This window comes from Mustela nigripes, chromosome 1 (genome assembly GCF_022355385.1).
Source record: "Mustela nigripes isolate SB6536 chromosome 1, MUSNIG.SB6536, whole genome shotgun sequence".
NCBI lineage: Eukaryota > Metazoa > Chordata > Mammalia > Carnivora > Mustelidae > Mustela > Mustela nigripes.
In genome coordinates, this window is record NC_081557.1 from 38,828,043 (window position 1) to 38,845,091 (window position 17,049).

Consider the following 17,049-nt stretch of genomic DNA (forward strand, 5'->3'; position numbering starts at 1 on the left):
GTGAGCATGACACTACCACGCATGCCCGGAAAGCTGAGGGCTGGTGAGTTGCAACGAACGGGGCCAGCTAAAGGTTGAGAGTCTGTGGCTCTGAGAGCCAGAGGAGGGCAGATGAGCCACAGCACGAGCACAAGAACATTTGTAAAGTGCCATCAAAAGTGTCTGGCCTTAGCTGCTGCTTCCCCTGCTGTCGATATGTTAGTGCTTGCAAAATAGGGGCTCTTATCTGCAGTTATGTTTACTTTTTGTTAATATTCAATGGGAAAAAGTAGATCATGGCAAATATTCCATCAGCAGACAAAGCTTTTCAACAATGGGGAAACTCAGTGTGAAATGCTGGGGACTGGCCACTTGGCTAACCTGATGTGGCAATTCTGGTGGATTGTGCTGCCACATTTCATGAAAATTTGCATTCACTGGGATTAAGAACTGAAACAAATAAACTTGGTCTTGAAAGTATGCATTGAAGAAAGAGGCCAATTCGGTGTAGGCGGGAGCATTCCTGCTGAGCGAAAGGAATACAAAATCAGGCCAGGCCAGGTGAGAAGGTAAGAGGAATTGGGAGGTGGAACCAGAATTGGCTCCTTATCTCCCCTTCCCCAGCTCTGAGGGTCACTTTCTTTGCTGGAACAACAGACTCGAGGCAATTCACTCCTCTTCCCATTCCAGTCTGATCCACTGGCGAGGTAAGTCCTTCCAGGTGCCCCAGTGGGAATAAAGCATCCAGCTGTTAATTCACAGTCTCCCCCATGAAATCAAAGCTTTGCCCTGGTCCTTTCGAAGAAAGAAATGGAATGGATGCTGCCCTCGGAAGTGCCAAACCAAGCCCACAGGAAAACGTTGTGATTGCTTTAACAGAAAACCATTTATTTTTGGTTCATTTCAGTATTTATAGCAGCGTACATGTAACGCTTTTCAGTCCACATGAATAGTTTCCAATGCTTGGAGCAAATTAATCTTTTACAAGCTACTCAGCAGTGAGGTTAGAAGATAAACAGTAGGTGAGATAGTACACGCTCCCCTGTATGTGAACCTTCTTATTACAGTAAACTCCATTCGAGCTCACCATGTCCAATGACTGCCACTCACTCTGTTCATGTGGCAGCCCCAGCTGTCCCCTGCCACCTCTGCCCTGCTGAGGCGCTTCTCTGATCAGCCACCTGGGTGGGACTTACTGCCATTTTCAGTTTGGAAGGAAAAGCCTGTAAATCTGCTTCCCGGGAAGACAGACATTGCTGAATTGTCATTTGCCTCCAGAATGCAGAAAACATCAATTTCATTGCAGCTCATCAGAGTTGGAAACACCTGCCACTTCCTTTCTCGGTTGCAATTAACATGCTGCATCTCAGCATTGATTGATTCCAAGCAGACTGACACTGCCCAAGTCAAGGTTTAAAGGAAACGGTAGAAGCTGGTATTACTTTTCACAGTTGTAGAAACGAACTTATTTTAATTGCCACAGGAGTGCTGCGGTTGTTGGGGTTTAAAGTCCTTATGCTTGAGACAAATGTGAGTAGACTAAGCTGATGCTTATAATAAAAAGTTATCTTTGTATTTATTTGGGAGTGGTACTTGTTTATTTATTTATTTATTTATTGTTTGTTTGTTTATTATTCTTTGCATTTATTTGTGAGTGGAGTGGGGGACGAATATTCTTCCCTCATGCCAGTATCTGCTCTGGGCAGCACGACCCCACAGGCAATCAGAGAATGTTTGTTAAACGCATAGATCAACCAACAAATAGTTTGGAAGAGGAAGCTTAAGAACTGTCCTCTCCGTCCCTCTTATGTTAAATCCTTACCTTGCGACCATTGTGAGCCCTTCAGTTTAACTTAGAAGCTGTGCGAGACTGTCTCTAACACATGACCCGAGGCTGGGGCTTTATGTCTCATCCAGAGCCCTACGTTGTCCGGCTTTGATCATGAGTGCTCTTTTATGGGACAGAAGAAGTTGTTTTCATCATAATCCTTCCTACTCGTATTGTGTTAAAAAAAAAAAAAACCATCTTTAAAATGTACAGTATTTTACATTTTGAGGGTCTTACAACATTCTTTATTTGTGAATAAGGAATGGAACTATGGAAAATAATTCAACAACCACATTATTTATGTCCTTTTGGAAGTGTTCGTTGAAACTGTCACGTACCGCCAAGCTGAAAGCCATCGTAAGTAGAAGGCTGTTACGTACGAGGTTTATGTTCCAACTTGGCCAGATAAGACTCAGCTTTAAACTACAAACAGTCTGCAGAAGAAAAAGTGAACAAATTGCTTCCCTCGTCTATTAACAGAAGACGAGGGCCAAGAAACACCTTCTTTCTTGGCCCTCTTGGGAGAACCTTTCTTTTAGATGAAAACAGAACAAATTAAAATAAGTGGCAATTCTTTTTATAACAACAACCCAGACACTATACATGTGAGCAGCCTCTGTGAAATGATAGCACGCTTTCACATAACTGACAGAAAAGAATGGGTTTGGATATTTCTGAACATTCTAGAATAAAAACCGAAGTTCTGTATCTCTCTTCTTTAAATGAATTAAAATTCCTGAGTATCCATAGTCTTAACTTTAAATACCTAATGACTGAAAATGTTATTTTCACTACCTCTATAAATCTTTAATACGCTGCAACTCACTGTCCCCAACAACTGGGTTGTCTGTTAAATAGCTAATATACCAATATCTTAGAGCCCGTAGTATAACACAGGAAAACCAGAAATAGGAGGAAATCCTATTAGCAATTTCCACCAAATATATAAATAAATAAAAATAAATAGCCATAAATGGCACAGTTTTGATAGCTTGATGCTTGCACATATTCCCTCATAGAAGAATTCATGCACTAAAAGATCTGATTCTTTTTTTAAAGAAAGGAAAAAGGAAGAGGAAGGAAGGAAAGAAAATAGGAAAAGAGAATTGCAACCTTTGGAATTTGGTATGCCATGGAAAGTTTCCATTTAACACCTCCCCGAGTGTGGGCGGGCTTGGGAAACCCAGTTACATTTCTAATTTCCGGCTTGTCGGCTGGCCAGATTGGCATGCGTGGACAGCATCTCAGTCAGAAGTGGTTCACGGTCAACTTACATTGAGGAAAGTTAGGTCTCTGGTCAGAGTCAACTGTCGCAAAGCACCTTCTGTTCAGCGACCCATTTACACACTTGCAGAAATGAGAGAGGCCAAACACGTAACAAAGAGTTCCTCAGTCCATCTCTTGTCAGTGACAGACTGAATCTTCAAAGAATCCCACTGAGGGAAAAACAATCAATTTCTGACAACAGATCGCTATGTAAAACATGGTTCGCATGGGACCCATCAGAAGGGCCCAGGAATCCCTCGTCAGTGCACCAAACTCCATCTCTTGGCTTTCTTTTCACATTGCAAATGTCATTTAAAAAATCCACGACCCAGTCTGGGATTTGGTCCCTACATTTGGTAAATGGGGTCATGGCACTCCGCTACCTGGGGGAAGTCGGAAGTGATTTCATCCTTGTCCCATGGAGTTCTGAGGGGATCCCTGGACAAAGTGTTGGAGATGCTTGTCTTTGGACCCGAGAAGACCGCCTTCGGGAAGCATCCTCATCTTGGATCTCTAGTGGGTGTGCTTTCGGTAGCAGCACCTGCCTCAATGACACTTTATCAACAAATGAGTTTCCCTTTTGCCATCACCAATAGCCATGTAAGAAAAGCACTGGAAAACTATTCATCTTATAGAAATTCTTTTCACTATGTTCCAGGGGCAGAGTTTTCTTTCCTTTTCTCTTTCTCTCTCTTTTTTTTTTCTGTTTTGTTTTTTAAACAAAATTAAGGCTAAATGTTGTCTTCAACTCTCATTGCTTATGTATATAATATTAAGGCTTACAAATACAACTGGTAAATTAAATCCAGGATTGAATTAACACCTGCTATATGAGTTATTTGCTTTATGTAACCAGTAATCTCAAGGTTTCTCCTTTTTTCTCTGGAAACACAATTTAAATATTAACCTAATCTTTAAACTGCGGCTGCTTCTTTCTGACATTTGGAAACCGGTCATCCATGCAAAAAAAAAAAAAAAAAAAAAAAAGGCAAATATGGATATATTAATGAAAAGGCAGCTTCTTAAAAACCTGGAGACGTGTAACTCAATGAATTGGGAAGATAAATGGTAAAGGCAGCAGGAAAGTCGATCTCCGAGTCCCCTTCTCGGGAAAACAATGCTGGTCATCTGCCAAGGTCACCTCCAATGTGAGACCTGCCAGAGGGACTGCTGATCTCATAACAGTCTTTGTATTTTCTTCATTAGAATCTCTGGAAGGGTCTCGGGCAGCTGTACTCCAGATGGGAGAATTTTCATGTTTAAGAAAAGATGGCAATAGGGCATCGCTTAAGTTCCAAGTATCCCAGCTCCTGCCAAAGGAATCGTGAGTGCGTGGGGTGTTCCTGGCCCCATCCGTCCTCAGCCAGCATCCAGGGGGCGCCCCGTGGGCCTGCTCATGTCCTGCTCAGCTGATAGCCCCTGGAGAATATGAAGCTTTCAAAGTGCTGGTCTTCAGCCTTTTCTTTTATGCGCTGCTCCTCTAAGGAGTCCACGAGTCTGTCCCTTTGTTCAATCACTTGCATCATCTCGCTGAATATTTCTCTCTCCTCGTTCAGATCATTCTCATCTTTCTGGCTCTCTAAAAAACAAAAAAGGAAAAGCGTGAGACCTCAGGTAACGTTTGGCCCAGGGAGAGAGCTCTTGGCGTGGACATTTCTTGATTGTTTTGGACTTGTTTCTGCCTTTTAATTTCCACGGAGAAAACAAGGAATTGAATTTAACACCAGGGGACTGTTCTTGAAGCCACAGATTCGTAAGGACTGTGCTCTGTGTGGCAGTCGGCTCAGTTTTCATCTTGGGGCTACAGATAAAGCAACAGGGGGAAATCCCTTTGTGAGGGAAAGAGTATCCACCAAGGCTGACCTAGTCCTCCAGCCTCCTCTCCCCCGCAAAAAAGAAACCAAACAACAAAAAGGCTGTTTCCCCTAAACATGTCTGAACTGCAGCAAAGAAATCTACGTGCAAAGTTCTGAGTAAGCCATCTGCATCAGCGGCTACAATTTAATACAGAGAATCCTTTTCTTCCTGTATAGTTCATGACAAATTGCAGCCTTTGAGTGGAGACCACGCAGGAGCAAAGCAAGACTCCGGTTGGCCAATGGGACTGTATCTCTAGCCTGTGACTGTGTTTTCCCTTTTGCCTTCAGAGTACAAGAGCTTCTTCCTAATTGGCCTGATGCCTCCAATTGCCTGGGGGACACGAGATGGCTGCAAAAGGAAAGCAAGAGTAAGAAACAGGTAGTAATGGCTTTCCGACAGTCAAAAGAGATGTCAAGGCAGATGGAAGTCTTGTCATCCAGACTACTGCCTTGGGAGAGGACATTACATTAAATACTTTCGCCCCTTCCCTTCAGCAAACTGGGGACTAGGCAGTGAGCCTGATCCTGGAGCAGCCAAGGGCCTCTGTTTCTCGCAACAGGATTAGTTCTGAGGACAGGGTCAGGAAGAAGGTATACATGACAAAAGGGAGATGGAAAAGCATCATTTTCTTTCCACCGCATGTTTTATGGGAGAGAGAAGAGAAGCAGAGGATGCTTGCCCTGTGCTCCAGCCTCTCTATTCTGGGCCAAGAAATGTCATACCATTTGATGGGAACACTGGGGGCCAACGGATTCTTACCCTGCCCCTCGGATGGAATTCTGGGAAGAAGCCGGCTGTGTGAACATGGGGCAGTACATTGTGGTTGGGGAGAGAAGGGTCTGAGTCTGGCTTTCCAGCTCTCCATCTGCTGTGTATGGCCCAGGTGGGACCCAGAAGTGCCCACCAGTCCCGGAGCCATCAAAGGAAGCTGTTCAATAGGCCCCCAAGAGGGCTTCCCCATGTTGAAGAGTGATATGGTCCCACAGTAGAGACATGTGGCCAAGCTGAATGGAGGAGGTGCCAGGGAACGCCATCAGGCTCCAGGCACACCGAGGAGGGCCCAGGCTAGGGCGGATGCCAGCCACACTCCTTAGCTGCAAATGCCAACAGAGAGAATGGCAGCCCAATGACTGGACAGCTGTGTGGGGGCTCAGCCAGTCAAAGCAACCAGTACAGACAGCTAATACCTCAAATTCACACAAACCTACCTTGGGCTTCCCTGGCCTCAGGGAGAAGAACAGAACAGAAGGAAAAGGTTGCCATCTCCAAGACTGAGCATTTTCATCCCAAAGAGACTGAGCTCTTCCTACACGGACTGTCTAAATTATTCCATCAGACTGAGTTTACTAGAGAGAGATACATTTCTTTTCTTTTCCTTTCCTTTTTCTTTTCTTTTCTTTCTTGCTAACTAGGGGGATAAAGCTTTTATGGAAGATGAGCTCAGGTATAGTCAAAATGAAGAAGATTTGGGGGGGGGGGGTATACCAGAGAGGAGTGAAGAAATGTATGATCCTCGATCTTCACGAAAAATAAAAAAATAAAATAAATAATAATAAAAAAAAAAGGGACGCCTGGCTGGCTCAGTTGGTTAAGCAGCTGCCTTCGGCTCAGGTCATGATCCCAGCGTCCTGGGATCGAGTCCCACATCCAGCTCCTTGCTTGGCAGGGAGCCTGCTTCTTTCTCTGCCTCTGCCTGCCACTCTGTCTGCCTATGCTCACTCTCTTTCTCTCTCTCTCTGACAAATAAATAAATAAAATCTTTAAAAAAAAAATTCTTTTTTTTAAAAGAAAATTCAAAAGTGGCTCATTGGGTCTGTTGGTGGTATTTATTTTGCCACCCTGAAATGGAGCAAATTGAAATTTTTATTAAATGTATAAATCAGATATTATGTTGTATATTTTGTTCATCTAGGTATATCCCAGTGTTGGTCCTTATTTGGTAGTTAACACAGAAAAAAAGCTTCTCTCTCTCTCAAAGTCAGCTTCTCATCAGGGGACTCATCTGAGTCCATCTGACAAATACAAACGACGTATACCAATTTTATCTGTTCTGTATAGTGAGTGCAGCCCTGTAAGGATTTTGCTAGAAAAAGAATTTTTGGCTATGAAGAAAGTCCACAGATCACTACTACATGGGAAAGAGCAGGCGCCCCTGAGTCTGTGGTGGTTTGTTCCGGAACCTTAGCCCCCTTACCACTTACCTCGCGCATGCCAAGCGTGCTGAGATTTCGTTTCTAAACTGTAAAATGGGGATAAAATGCCTAAGTAAAAATAACCATGATGATGACTAATATTTACTAATATCCAATATTTACTAGGTGCTTGCCCTGTACCAGGCAACCCCATAGGGAGGTGCCATGTTTGGGCCATGAGGTATAAAGAAATCATTGAACTTGTCCTTTCAGACCTAGGTCTAAGGCACAAACAGTGAATATGCCTGGCGTGCTAGAGCCAATGAACACATAATGAAGAGAGCAAGTCAACTGAATTCATTTCCATTCTCCCTCCTTTGTGGCGGTGATCATTTTCTCACGTGTGCCCTGGCCTGGCCCACGGGGGAAAGGTTGTTTCTGGTACCAAGTCTAGTGCCCCGCAGAATGAGGCCCTCCTTTGTCAGGCACCTGTGTCCTGGCCCTCATCTTGGTGTATGACAATCCCATCTGCACACTGGCTTCTCCAGATCCCAGGGCAGGGGAGCTCTTCTCCATGCACCAGGCCCATACTAGACTCCCAGCAAATATTTCTAAACTGAATAGAGGGGGGGAGTGAATGAACGATTTGGTTCTCTTAGCTGGTGCGACGGAGTCCAATGCTGCCCTCATAGGCCAGATGAACGAAGCCAGCCAGAGCGTCTCGCTGGGCAGCCGGTAGGCTTCCCCCTCTCCAGCCTCTCTCTCCACCTCCAGGCTGCTCACACAAGGTGGGAGGGGTGCCCTGCGTTGGGATTTGGGGCGTGCTCTGAGCAAGTGCCTTTCTAGGGAAAAATATCCTTCACAGGTGTCTAAACACATATCCCTGTACTCACCCTCCTTGAGCATTTTCTGTCTTAATTTCTGTTCCAGTCTGCTTTGTTGATCTTCCAATTCTAATTCTTGGGCCCTGGGGGTAAGAAAATGTTCACACCTTGTAAATACTGAAGATCTGCCTAAAATAGTCAGTAAGCTCAGTGACTATAGTTACTATATTCTTTTTTATTTCTTTTTAATTAAAACTGGGGTCTTGGAATATCTCTAAATGGAAAGGTCTGGGGCTGAAGGAGCTGAGAAGGGCTGATGGGTTCTGCTGAAGGCCAGAGATGAAGGAGCAGCTGAAGGTTGGGATGTGATCCCAGGGGGCATCTGGAAGGCCACTCAGGCCGCCCTCTGGGGACGGATCATTAAGAAAAGGATAGTATAATCTGGGGGAGAAGCAATGACAATCTGAAACTCTTTTCTCTTTTAGGGGCAACATGACTTCGAGTATTGCCTCTAACAGCTCCCAGATCTCTGATTGTGGTAAACAACAAAACCAGGAGGAGGAGACAGGAGACATTTGTTCAGGCAGAGCCATAACCTCCGCATAGCTCTCCGTCCGGTGGTAGGAGATGTGCAAAGAAGAGTCTTTGATGCTTTTGGAGTCATCAGGCTGGGGTCTCTGTGCTTCCGCCAGTAGAAACAGCAGAGTCAAGGAGTGAAGTTCGTTCTCGGTGAAGGTCAGTTAGGCACTTCTTGACCTTTCGATGCCTGGGGCTATCCGACATGTGGGCAAGGGGCCCACATGCCAGGCCGTGTGTAATGTGGAGGTTCCCCCCTTTGGAAACGCAACTCTGGAGCACGTAGGAGAAATCAGGACCACACACAGATGTTGTGGGGGTCAGAGATGGTGGTTGAAACCCTGTGATCCCTAAAAGGAAGACTACAGAGAAAGGAAAGTTTGAAGACAGGAGCTTGGAAATGCCTACACTGAGAAGCCAAAAAAAAAGAGATGTAGCCAGGAAGGAAGCCATCTGAGCTCTGAAAAGCGATCAAAACAAGTGAAGCAGCATCACAGAAACCCAGAGGAGAGAGTTTTGAGAGAGAAAAAAGAGGCTGAGGTGAGAGAGGCTCACTGCTACAGAGACACCCAAGTGGGGAAGGGCTGGGAATAGGGCCTCTGTTTGACAGCACCTGGCCTTCCCTTCCAGCCCCTCTCGCCGTGTGCATGGAGCTGCCACAGCTTTGGGGTCATTTTTCTGTGCCCTGCTGTTGCTGGGACTGTGGTCCGCTCATTCTTCTTTCCACTGTACTCAGCACAGTTCCTGACACAGAGGATGTGTTGGATATGCTTTTGTGGAATGAACGTTGTGATTCAGATCTGGTCCAGAGGCAGATGGTAGGGTTGTGTAAAAAGGGCTTTGCAGTCAGGTGGACAAGGATAGGTGTTGCTCGGAGTCTCAGCACGTGTATCAACTTAAAAAACAGTGATCGAAAAAAATAATTGCTAAGGAAGATGCCTTCTTCCTCATTCCTGGGCATTCTTTCCATGTCCATGGTGCTCAATGATTATAACTCCTGGCCTCCTTCCCCAGAAGAGTGGAGACCACTCTTACTCTCACCCCTGGGAGAGGCAGATTTGGGAAGAAACTAGGTGAACTCAACTCACACCCTTTTTTTCTTGGGATTAGCCAGCCTGGAGCAGACCTGCCTTCTTGATTACTCTGAGCCTTGCCATAGATCTAGGGAAAGACTTCTCAATCTTGACACTATTGGCATTTTAGGCTGAATAACTCTCTGTTGGTGGTGGGAAGAGGGGCATCCTGCGAATCATACAATGTTAAGTAGCACTCTCGGCCTCTCTTCACTAGATGAGAGACCTCATCTAGATGAGCACCTCCCAGGTGTGACACCCAAATATGTCTCCAGATATTGGTGAATATCCCCTGGGGGGCAAAATGGCCCCCAGGTGAGATCCGCTGGGCTAGAGTAAAAGACTTGCCCCTAAGAAGCAAGTGGGTCCATTAACTTTTGTGATGCCATAGGGGAATATGGGTAACAATGGGGTAAGGTTAGTGCAGTGGGTTGAATGGTTACCCCAGAGATATGTCTGCATCCTGGCTTGAGTGACCTTCAACTCGGTCCCAGTGTGATGAGATCCAGCTCCACATTCTGATCTCCCAGCAGCCTGCAACCTCACATTCAGAGTCCCTCAGTATGGTAAATACTCAAGGATGTGGCCAGGCAGATCTTCCCAAGCCCTTCCAGGGTTCATACCCAGAGGCCAGAACATGCCTCCCCATCACAGGTGCATGGCTGCAGGTGCCCCCCACCCCCACCGGCCCAGGGTGGGGGACAAGGATAGACTGAGAATACCTTATCCAAATGCTCTCCAGCTCCAGACCCGTCACCTGACATCTATTTCAGCCACAGGACTCCAGAGAGAAAACAGACAACGGAAGATTCTCTGTGCTAATGCCAACATGATATGCAAGACACCAAATATCAATTTGCCTCAATCACAATTCTGTATGCACGAGGAGAAGAATTCTTGGGACTTCAACCTGGGCGGGCGAGCCACCCCTCTCCCACCCCCTTTGCTTTTAGGACTCACTGTTATCTGTGTTGCCTTACTTACATGATCAGTAGCTCCGACTCATATCGCATTAATTTATTCTTCTCCAGAGCCAGCTTAAACCATTCCTGCAAAAGCTGTGCTTCATCTTGTGTGCCTGAATCTGCTTAAGACATCAACAGCAAATGTGTTAGATTGGCGTTTCTCTCCCTGTGATCAACCTGGTTAGGAGCTGCGTTAGTGGCCATGTTTGTAGCGGAAAAAGGCTCAGCAGGTGGCAGCCCCCCGATGGCCTGTTGACGCCTCGGTTGCAGGTTGCGGTCCGACAAATCACACCCCCCTGGGCATGCTCTGGGGAAGAGGTCCTCTTGGACACCGAGGGCAGGAATCCTCTGGCTCCAACAGCCATGTAATCTTGATAACACCCTGCCATAAATGAAACTTATCCTGCCTCTGAGTATGTCCTCTGTAAAACTTCTGTATGTTTACACATCACATTCTCCACCAAAGAAAACCCTAGATACTCTCCTGGTTACTATCTCCTCCTCCCTTTCTTCTCCCAAATCAAATGATTAGTGAGTGCCCAGGTGGGGTGTGGCTCCCTTCATGGGGCTGAAACACCCACGCCACATTTAATCATAGAGGGATGGCGATGGATATTTTTAATTTTTGCACGAAGAAAAGCCAATAATGGGGAAAAAAATGTTACCAGCTCTGAGTCTCACTGGGAGAGCTAAATTCATATCTTCTTATAACTTAGATTACGACCTTTATTGAATGTAAGAATAACCATGAGAAAACTGACACTGCTTTTAGATATGCAATGCTAGATGCTAAAGGTTTAGAAGATATAATGATAAAACCTGGGTGTATTTCTAAAGTAGCAACATGGAGGTGGCTTTTTAGTATTTCACCCTGAAATGAGGACACGGGCTGTATTGCAAAGCCCATGGCCACTCTAGGAGGATTTGTACTGGAGTGTCCCATAGGCAGAGGGGATGACAGTGCAGAGGGAAGTTATACGTGACCTTGAGCCTTTACTTCTTCACTGGTTAAAGTGAACAACAAGACATGCAAGTAATGTAACAGTAATAAGCTACTGTTTATTAAGCAGTGATCACACGCAAGTCAGCGGGTTCCATGCATTACATGGGATGTCACATTTAGTCCTTGTGACAGACTCACCAGTAGGGGTGCTTATTGTCACCACTTGAGAGCTGAAGAAAGCAGAGGTTTAGAAGATTACTTTTCTTGAGGTCACAGTTAGTGAATGGCCGAACCAGGGCTTGAACTCAAGTAACCTTTATCCTAAGCCCAGGCTTTCTCCTGCTTGTATAGCACTCCCCCTCCTCCTCACTCCTTCCCTCCTTCTTATAGGCATGTAAGGTAAGTCACACCCTTAGCACATTGCCTTGTTCCTAGTAAGTCATCCATAAAAATGAGTTCCCTTGTCTCCCTGTCTTTTAAAAAAAAAAAAGATTTTACTTATTTGAGAGAGAGAAAGTGGAAGGAGAGGCAGAGGGAGAGGGAGAAGCAGGTTCCACCGAGCAGGAAGCCTGAAGTGGGGCTCCATCCTAGGACCCTGGGGTCATGACCTGAGCGGAAGGCAGATGCCCAACCGACTGAGCCACGCAGATGCCCCCCTCGCTGTCTTCTTGACCACCTTTTTGTTGATATGGACAGTTGGGTCTAGAGAGATTTTATAAAGTGCCCCAAATTACATAATTAATGGGTAACTGGTGCTATAACGCAGATCTTGACTTCTGATGAATTCATTCATTTGTCCATTTGATCCATCCATTCATCCATAAATTCACTATGTAATAACACCCATGTATTGAATAGGTATTGGACACTACTTTAGGTACTAGAGATACAGTGACAGGTAATGCTATATATCATGGGAGGGCGGCTTTTCCGGGCCAGGATATGAGGCTTCCTGAGCAAGGTGGCACTTGAACGGGTGTGTTGAAGAATGAGTAACACCTGGAGAGGAAATAATGAGGATGGGAGAGGACATTTCCAAGAAGGAACAATGTCAGCAAAGACGTAGGGATGGGACAGCGGCAGTAGAGACATAGATCAGGCAGGGCTAAGGGGGAGGGAGGGGTGCACGGTGAGGTCTGGGATGTCTGAGGATCTCATCATAGAAGCCCTTGAACATCACACTAGGATTCTCGTACTCTATGCTGTGGAACACAAAGGGACACTCAAGGTGGCTGAGTAGGATAATGTAAGTGAAGTTTTACCCAGAAAGGATTAAAAGGGAAAGAGGGAGGGAGGAAAATAAGCAATATATTATTCTTCCTTAGGTTTCTTGGGTGAGTGAGTGAATGAATGAATGAATTTATAAATATGTTGAATACCAACATCTCCTAAGTCACGTTCATGGTGCCAAGGGCAGGGATGAATAAGCATCAGTTTCAACTCTTAGGGAAACTGGGAGCTTGCAGTTCAGCAGGGAAAGCCAACACTGCACAGTCAAAAAGAATACAACATGTCCCTGCTATGACAACACAGAAGGGAATGAAAGAATAAAGTATATAGACCAGAGATCATATACAACATAGAAGTTACTTTAAACTCAGACTTGGGACCCAACTTGCACGTTTCCACCCCCCACCACGTGGGCTTGAACACTTTGCATAGCCTCCCTGAGCCTCCACCTTTTTTTATCTGTTACAGAAATGTAGTGGGATTGACTGTGCACACGAAGACCTTAACCCAGCCCTGGCAATGGCATGTGGTTTAAGCTCAATAATTATGGTAACAGTCATTTTCCAGGATGCAACTGAAAGCAAGTCTGAATCAAACAGAGTATCAACAGCTCACAGTGGAGAGACCTGCCGTGGGGCTACAGAGGTGTCTTAGCTGCCCTGTGTCTTCACTGGGCTCCTACTACCTTGCACGTGAAGGTGGTCTTTGCACACCGGCAGTGGTGAAGTCTGATGACTCCGGGTTCTATTTCTACAACTGATCTTTTCTTTCACCTGATTCAAGACTTTCTGTATCTTGTGAAATATCATCTTGTTTATTCTGTTCCGTCATAGGGGAATCTTTGGAATATTTTATCTAGCTGACACAGTCCTTGCTTTGGGATTTCTGCAGAATTGATAAATGGGCATCTTGGGCCTTTATGCAATATTGAAAAACAAAATGTCAGATGGGACTGGACCAAGAACAGAGCCATCTGGCCCATCATTAGGGACCCTTCTCAGGCTTTGGGTGAGGCTGTTCTACACACTGTGAATACACCCGATCATCCAGCACACATGTCTATATTTTGTCCATGAGGCTGTTACAGGAAACTTTGGTAAACTAATTTCCTGAAATCAAGCTTCACAATGTCTGCCATGTCCACTGGCACTACAAACCACACAACTCCACCCAGAAAAGGAAATGACATTTGTTTTCACAGCTTCTCAGTAAACACCAGTGGTTCCTAATAATCTCTAAATTTCTTTCTAAATATTCACAATTTCTTTCATAATGCTTTCTAGAATTTTGACCAGGATCAGAATTCCTATTTCTTTCTCATGTGATGTGAAACATAGAAAATATACTAGCATTCAGTCTTTGGTTCTGGAATTCTCCATGGGTTTCCAAAGACGGAGTTTACATCTACCCAATATTTCAAACACCAGGAGGTTAATTTGGTTCATTCAACCAATTCTGAGTAACGCTACACCCAAGACACTAGTCTATATACTATCTTTCACCTGGGCTTACAAACCTGAATTCATTGCTGTCTCATTTTTCTCATCTAGATTTCTCATGCAGTTTCAATTCCCTCTTCTAGATGTGTTTAACATTTCTAGATTGAGAACCATTTTCCTTGATAAAGAAAACATAAAAGCTGAGAGTTGGAAATTCTGTCTTTTTTCATCATGTAACATTACACCATCTGCCTCAGCACTGGGCCTCTCCTTTCCTTGTTGTCGATCCAAAAGAAACAGCTTTAAAGGCACTATTTTGCTATCTTTAGAGTTTTTTGTTGTTTATTTGTTTTTTGGGGTTTTTTTGCTTTTTTTTTTTTTTTAAATTCCAGATTCGGCCTCTTTGCTGCATTACACCCACAGGTTCAAGCCAGACTTTTACCCTGCATTACATGTCTCCTTAATCTCTCTTATGTGTCCTTCTAAAACGTGGTCCAAGAGAGAGCTGCCTAGCCGCACTGATTTCTACTTATGCTGCTATACTCAACAGACACAAGCTGAACTGTATTGTTCCATTCAATTTTCTTTTTTTCCCATGAAATAATTTACAATAGTTTTTTCTTTGTTTGTTTTTTTTTGGGGGGTCTTCCTTTCCTCAACAGTCAAAATCACTTTGGGGGATATCTTTTTTTTTTTTTTTAAAGACTTTATTTATTTATTTGACAGAGATCAAAGTAGGCAGAGAGAGAGAGAGAAAGAGAGAGGAGGAAGCAGGCTCCCCGCTGAGCAGAGAGCCCGATGCGGGGCTCGATCCCAGGACCCTGGAATCATGACCTGAGCCGAAGGCAGAGGCTTTAACCCACTGAGCCACCCAGGCGCCCCTGGGGGATATCTTTGAACCCGCAATTGATCCGTTTCCCTGTTGATGGAGATCTAAGTTGCTCTTCATGTTCTGCTCTGCAATATACACTTGCAAATGAACTTCTTGAATAGTATGGTATGCAAAGGGTCGGTCAGTTTCACAGCAGAAAACCGAAGTGTTTTCCAAAGAGCTATGACTGTTTTTACTCCCACTAACATTGAATAAAAAGCTCTGCTGGCTTCTTATCCTTGCCACATCCTTAGTGCTATAAAGGTTTTTAACTTTTGCTAATTTAATAGTTTAAAATAGTTTCTCATTGTAGTCTTCATTTGCATTTTCCTAGTTACTAATGAGTATTCTTTCTGTGATATATATATTTTTATTATTTGCCCATTTTATTTTTTTAATTAATTAACACATAGTGTTATTATTGGTTTCAGAGGTAGAGGTTAGTGACCCATCCGTCTTACATAATACCAGTGCTCAGTACATCGCGTGCCCTCCTTAATGTCTATCACCCAGTTACTTCATCCTCTCACCACCAACCGCCCCCCAGCAACCTTCAGTTTGTTTCCTGAGATTAAGAGTCTCTTATGGTTTGTCTTCCTCTCTGGTTTCTTCTTGTTTTACCTTTTTCTCTTTCCCCCTATTATTCTCTGTTTTGTTTCTTAAATTCTACACATGAATGAAATCGTTTGATAATTGTTTTTCTCTGATTGACTTATTTCACTTAGCAAAATACCCTCTGGTTCCATCCATGTCATTGCAAATTATTTGCCTATTTTTATACAGGCAAATATTTGCTTCTCTATTTCTTATTGATTTCCAAGAGTTCTTTACATAGGCTAGAACACTGATTCTTTTTTGTTTATATTTGTTGCAGATGTAGTTTCTGAAGTAGCGGCTTATCTTCTCTTTTCCTTCATAGTGTCTACAGACTACCAGCTTGAGGTTAAAAAGATTCTTTCTAACTTTTCAAGTTTCATTTTTCATATAAATCTTTCATCCTTATGAAACTGATTTGTTTGTGTGATGTAAGGCTCAATTTCATCTTTTTCCTCTGTTGAAAACCACTTGTCCCAGAATCACTCATTTCCTGTGATCTGCAGTGCTACTGCAGTCTTATACCAGGTTTTTGTACATGTGAGATTATGTTTGAATCTTTTGGTGGCTTTCAATGAAGCATTAAAATTGGCTTCATAAAGGTTCTGTACATTTTTTTGTTTCATTTTTTTCCCTAGGTACCATATGTTTTTATGCTAATGCAAGTGACATCTTTGCTCTTTCATTTTTTAATTGCTTTATGTTGAGATCTAGAAATGCAATTGCTTTTTCTATTTTAAGATTATATCCTATAACAGTCATACAGGCTCTTCTTACATTTAATAATTTATTTGTCCATTTTGGGGTTCTTCTCATGTGGATAATTCTATTATCTGGAAGCAACAAAATGTGCTTCTTCCTTTCCAAACCTTATGCCATTTTCCCCTTGTCTTACTGTACTGACTATCATCTCCTGTGCAATGTTGACTAGAAGAGGTAGTCATTCTTCTCTTATTTCTGATTTTTAAAGAAACGCTTCTAATATTTTACCACTTAACAGTGATGTTTGCTATAACATTTTCAAAGAAACCTTTCAAACTAAAAACATTTACCCTGTTCTAATTCCTTTTTTGCTAAAAGTTTTTGTCCCAAATGAGTGTTGAATTTTGTCAAATGATATTTTCTTCTTATATTGAAAAGACCATGTGATTTTCCCCTTTCATTTGTTAATATGGTGATTGTTAAATCACCCTTAGTTTGCCAAATTTTAAAATTAATTGCATTAAATATTCATTTATATTCTTTTATTTTTTTGTATCTGCCATATCTATGGTTACGTCTGCCCTTTTCAATCCTAATCTGTTTATTTCAGTATTCTGTCTTCTTTTTAAAAATCAGTTTAAGAGGGCTGCTTCTAGTCTTTTATTAGTCTTTTCAAAGAACCAACATTTGGCTTGCTTGGTCTTCTCCCTTTTACAATGAATGACTCTATTTCATTTCCTTCTGCTTATTATCTTCTTGCTTAGGTT

The 17,049-nt window shown here is 43.4% G+C and overlaps 1 protein-coding gene across 1 annotated transcript in view; it reads right to left on the minus strand.

Annotated features, from left to right (window-relative positions):
• Positions 1–4,127: 4,127 nt before the first annotated feature.
• Positions 4,128–17,049, minus strand: part of MICAL2 (microtubule associated monooxygenase, calponin and LIM domain containing 2) — a 209,266-nt gene continuing 196,344 nt past the window's right edge. The window contains exons 35-37 of the mRNA XM_059408093.1: positions 10,523–10,625; positions 7,959–8,032; positions 4,128–4,652 (exon numbers count right to left, since the gene is read on the minus strand). Coding sequence (XP_059264076.1) covers positions 4,468–4,652; positions 7,959–8,032; positions 10,523–10,625 — 362 coding nt within the window. The 3' untranslated portion in view covers positions 4,128–4,467. The remainder of the gene's footprint in view (positions 4,653–7,958; positions 8,033–10,522; positions 10,626–17,049) is intronic.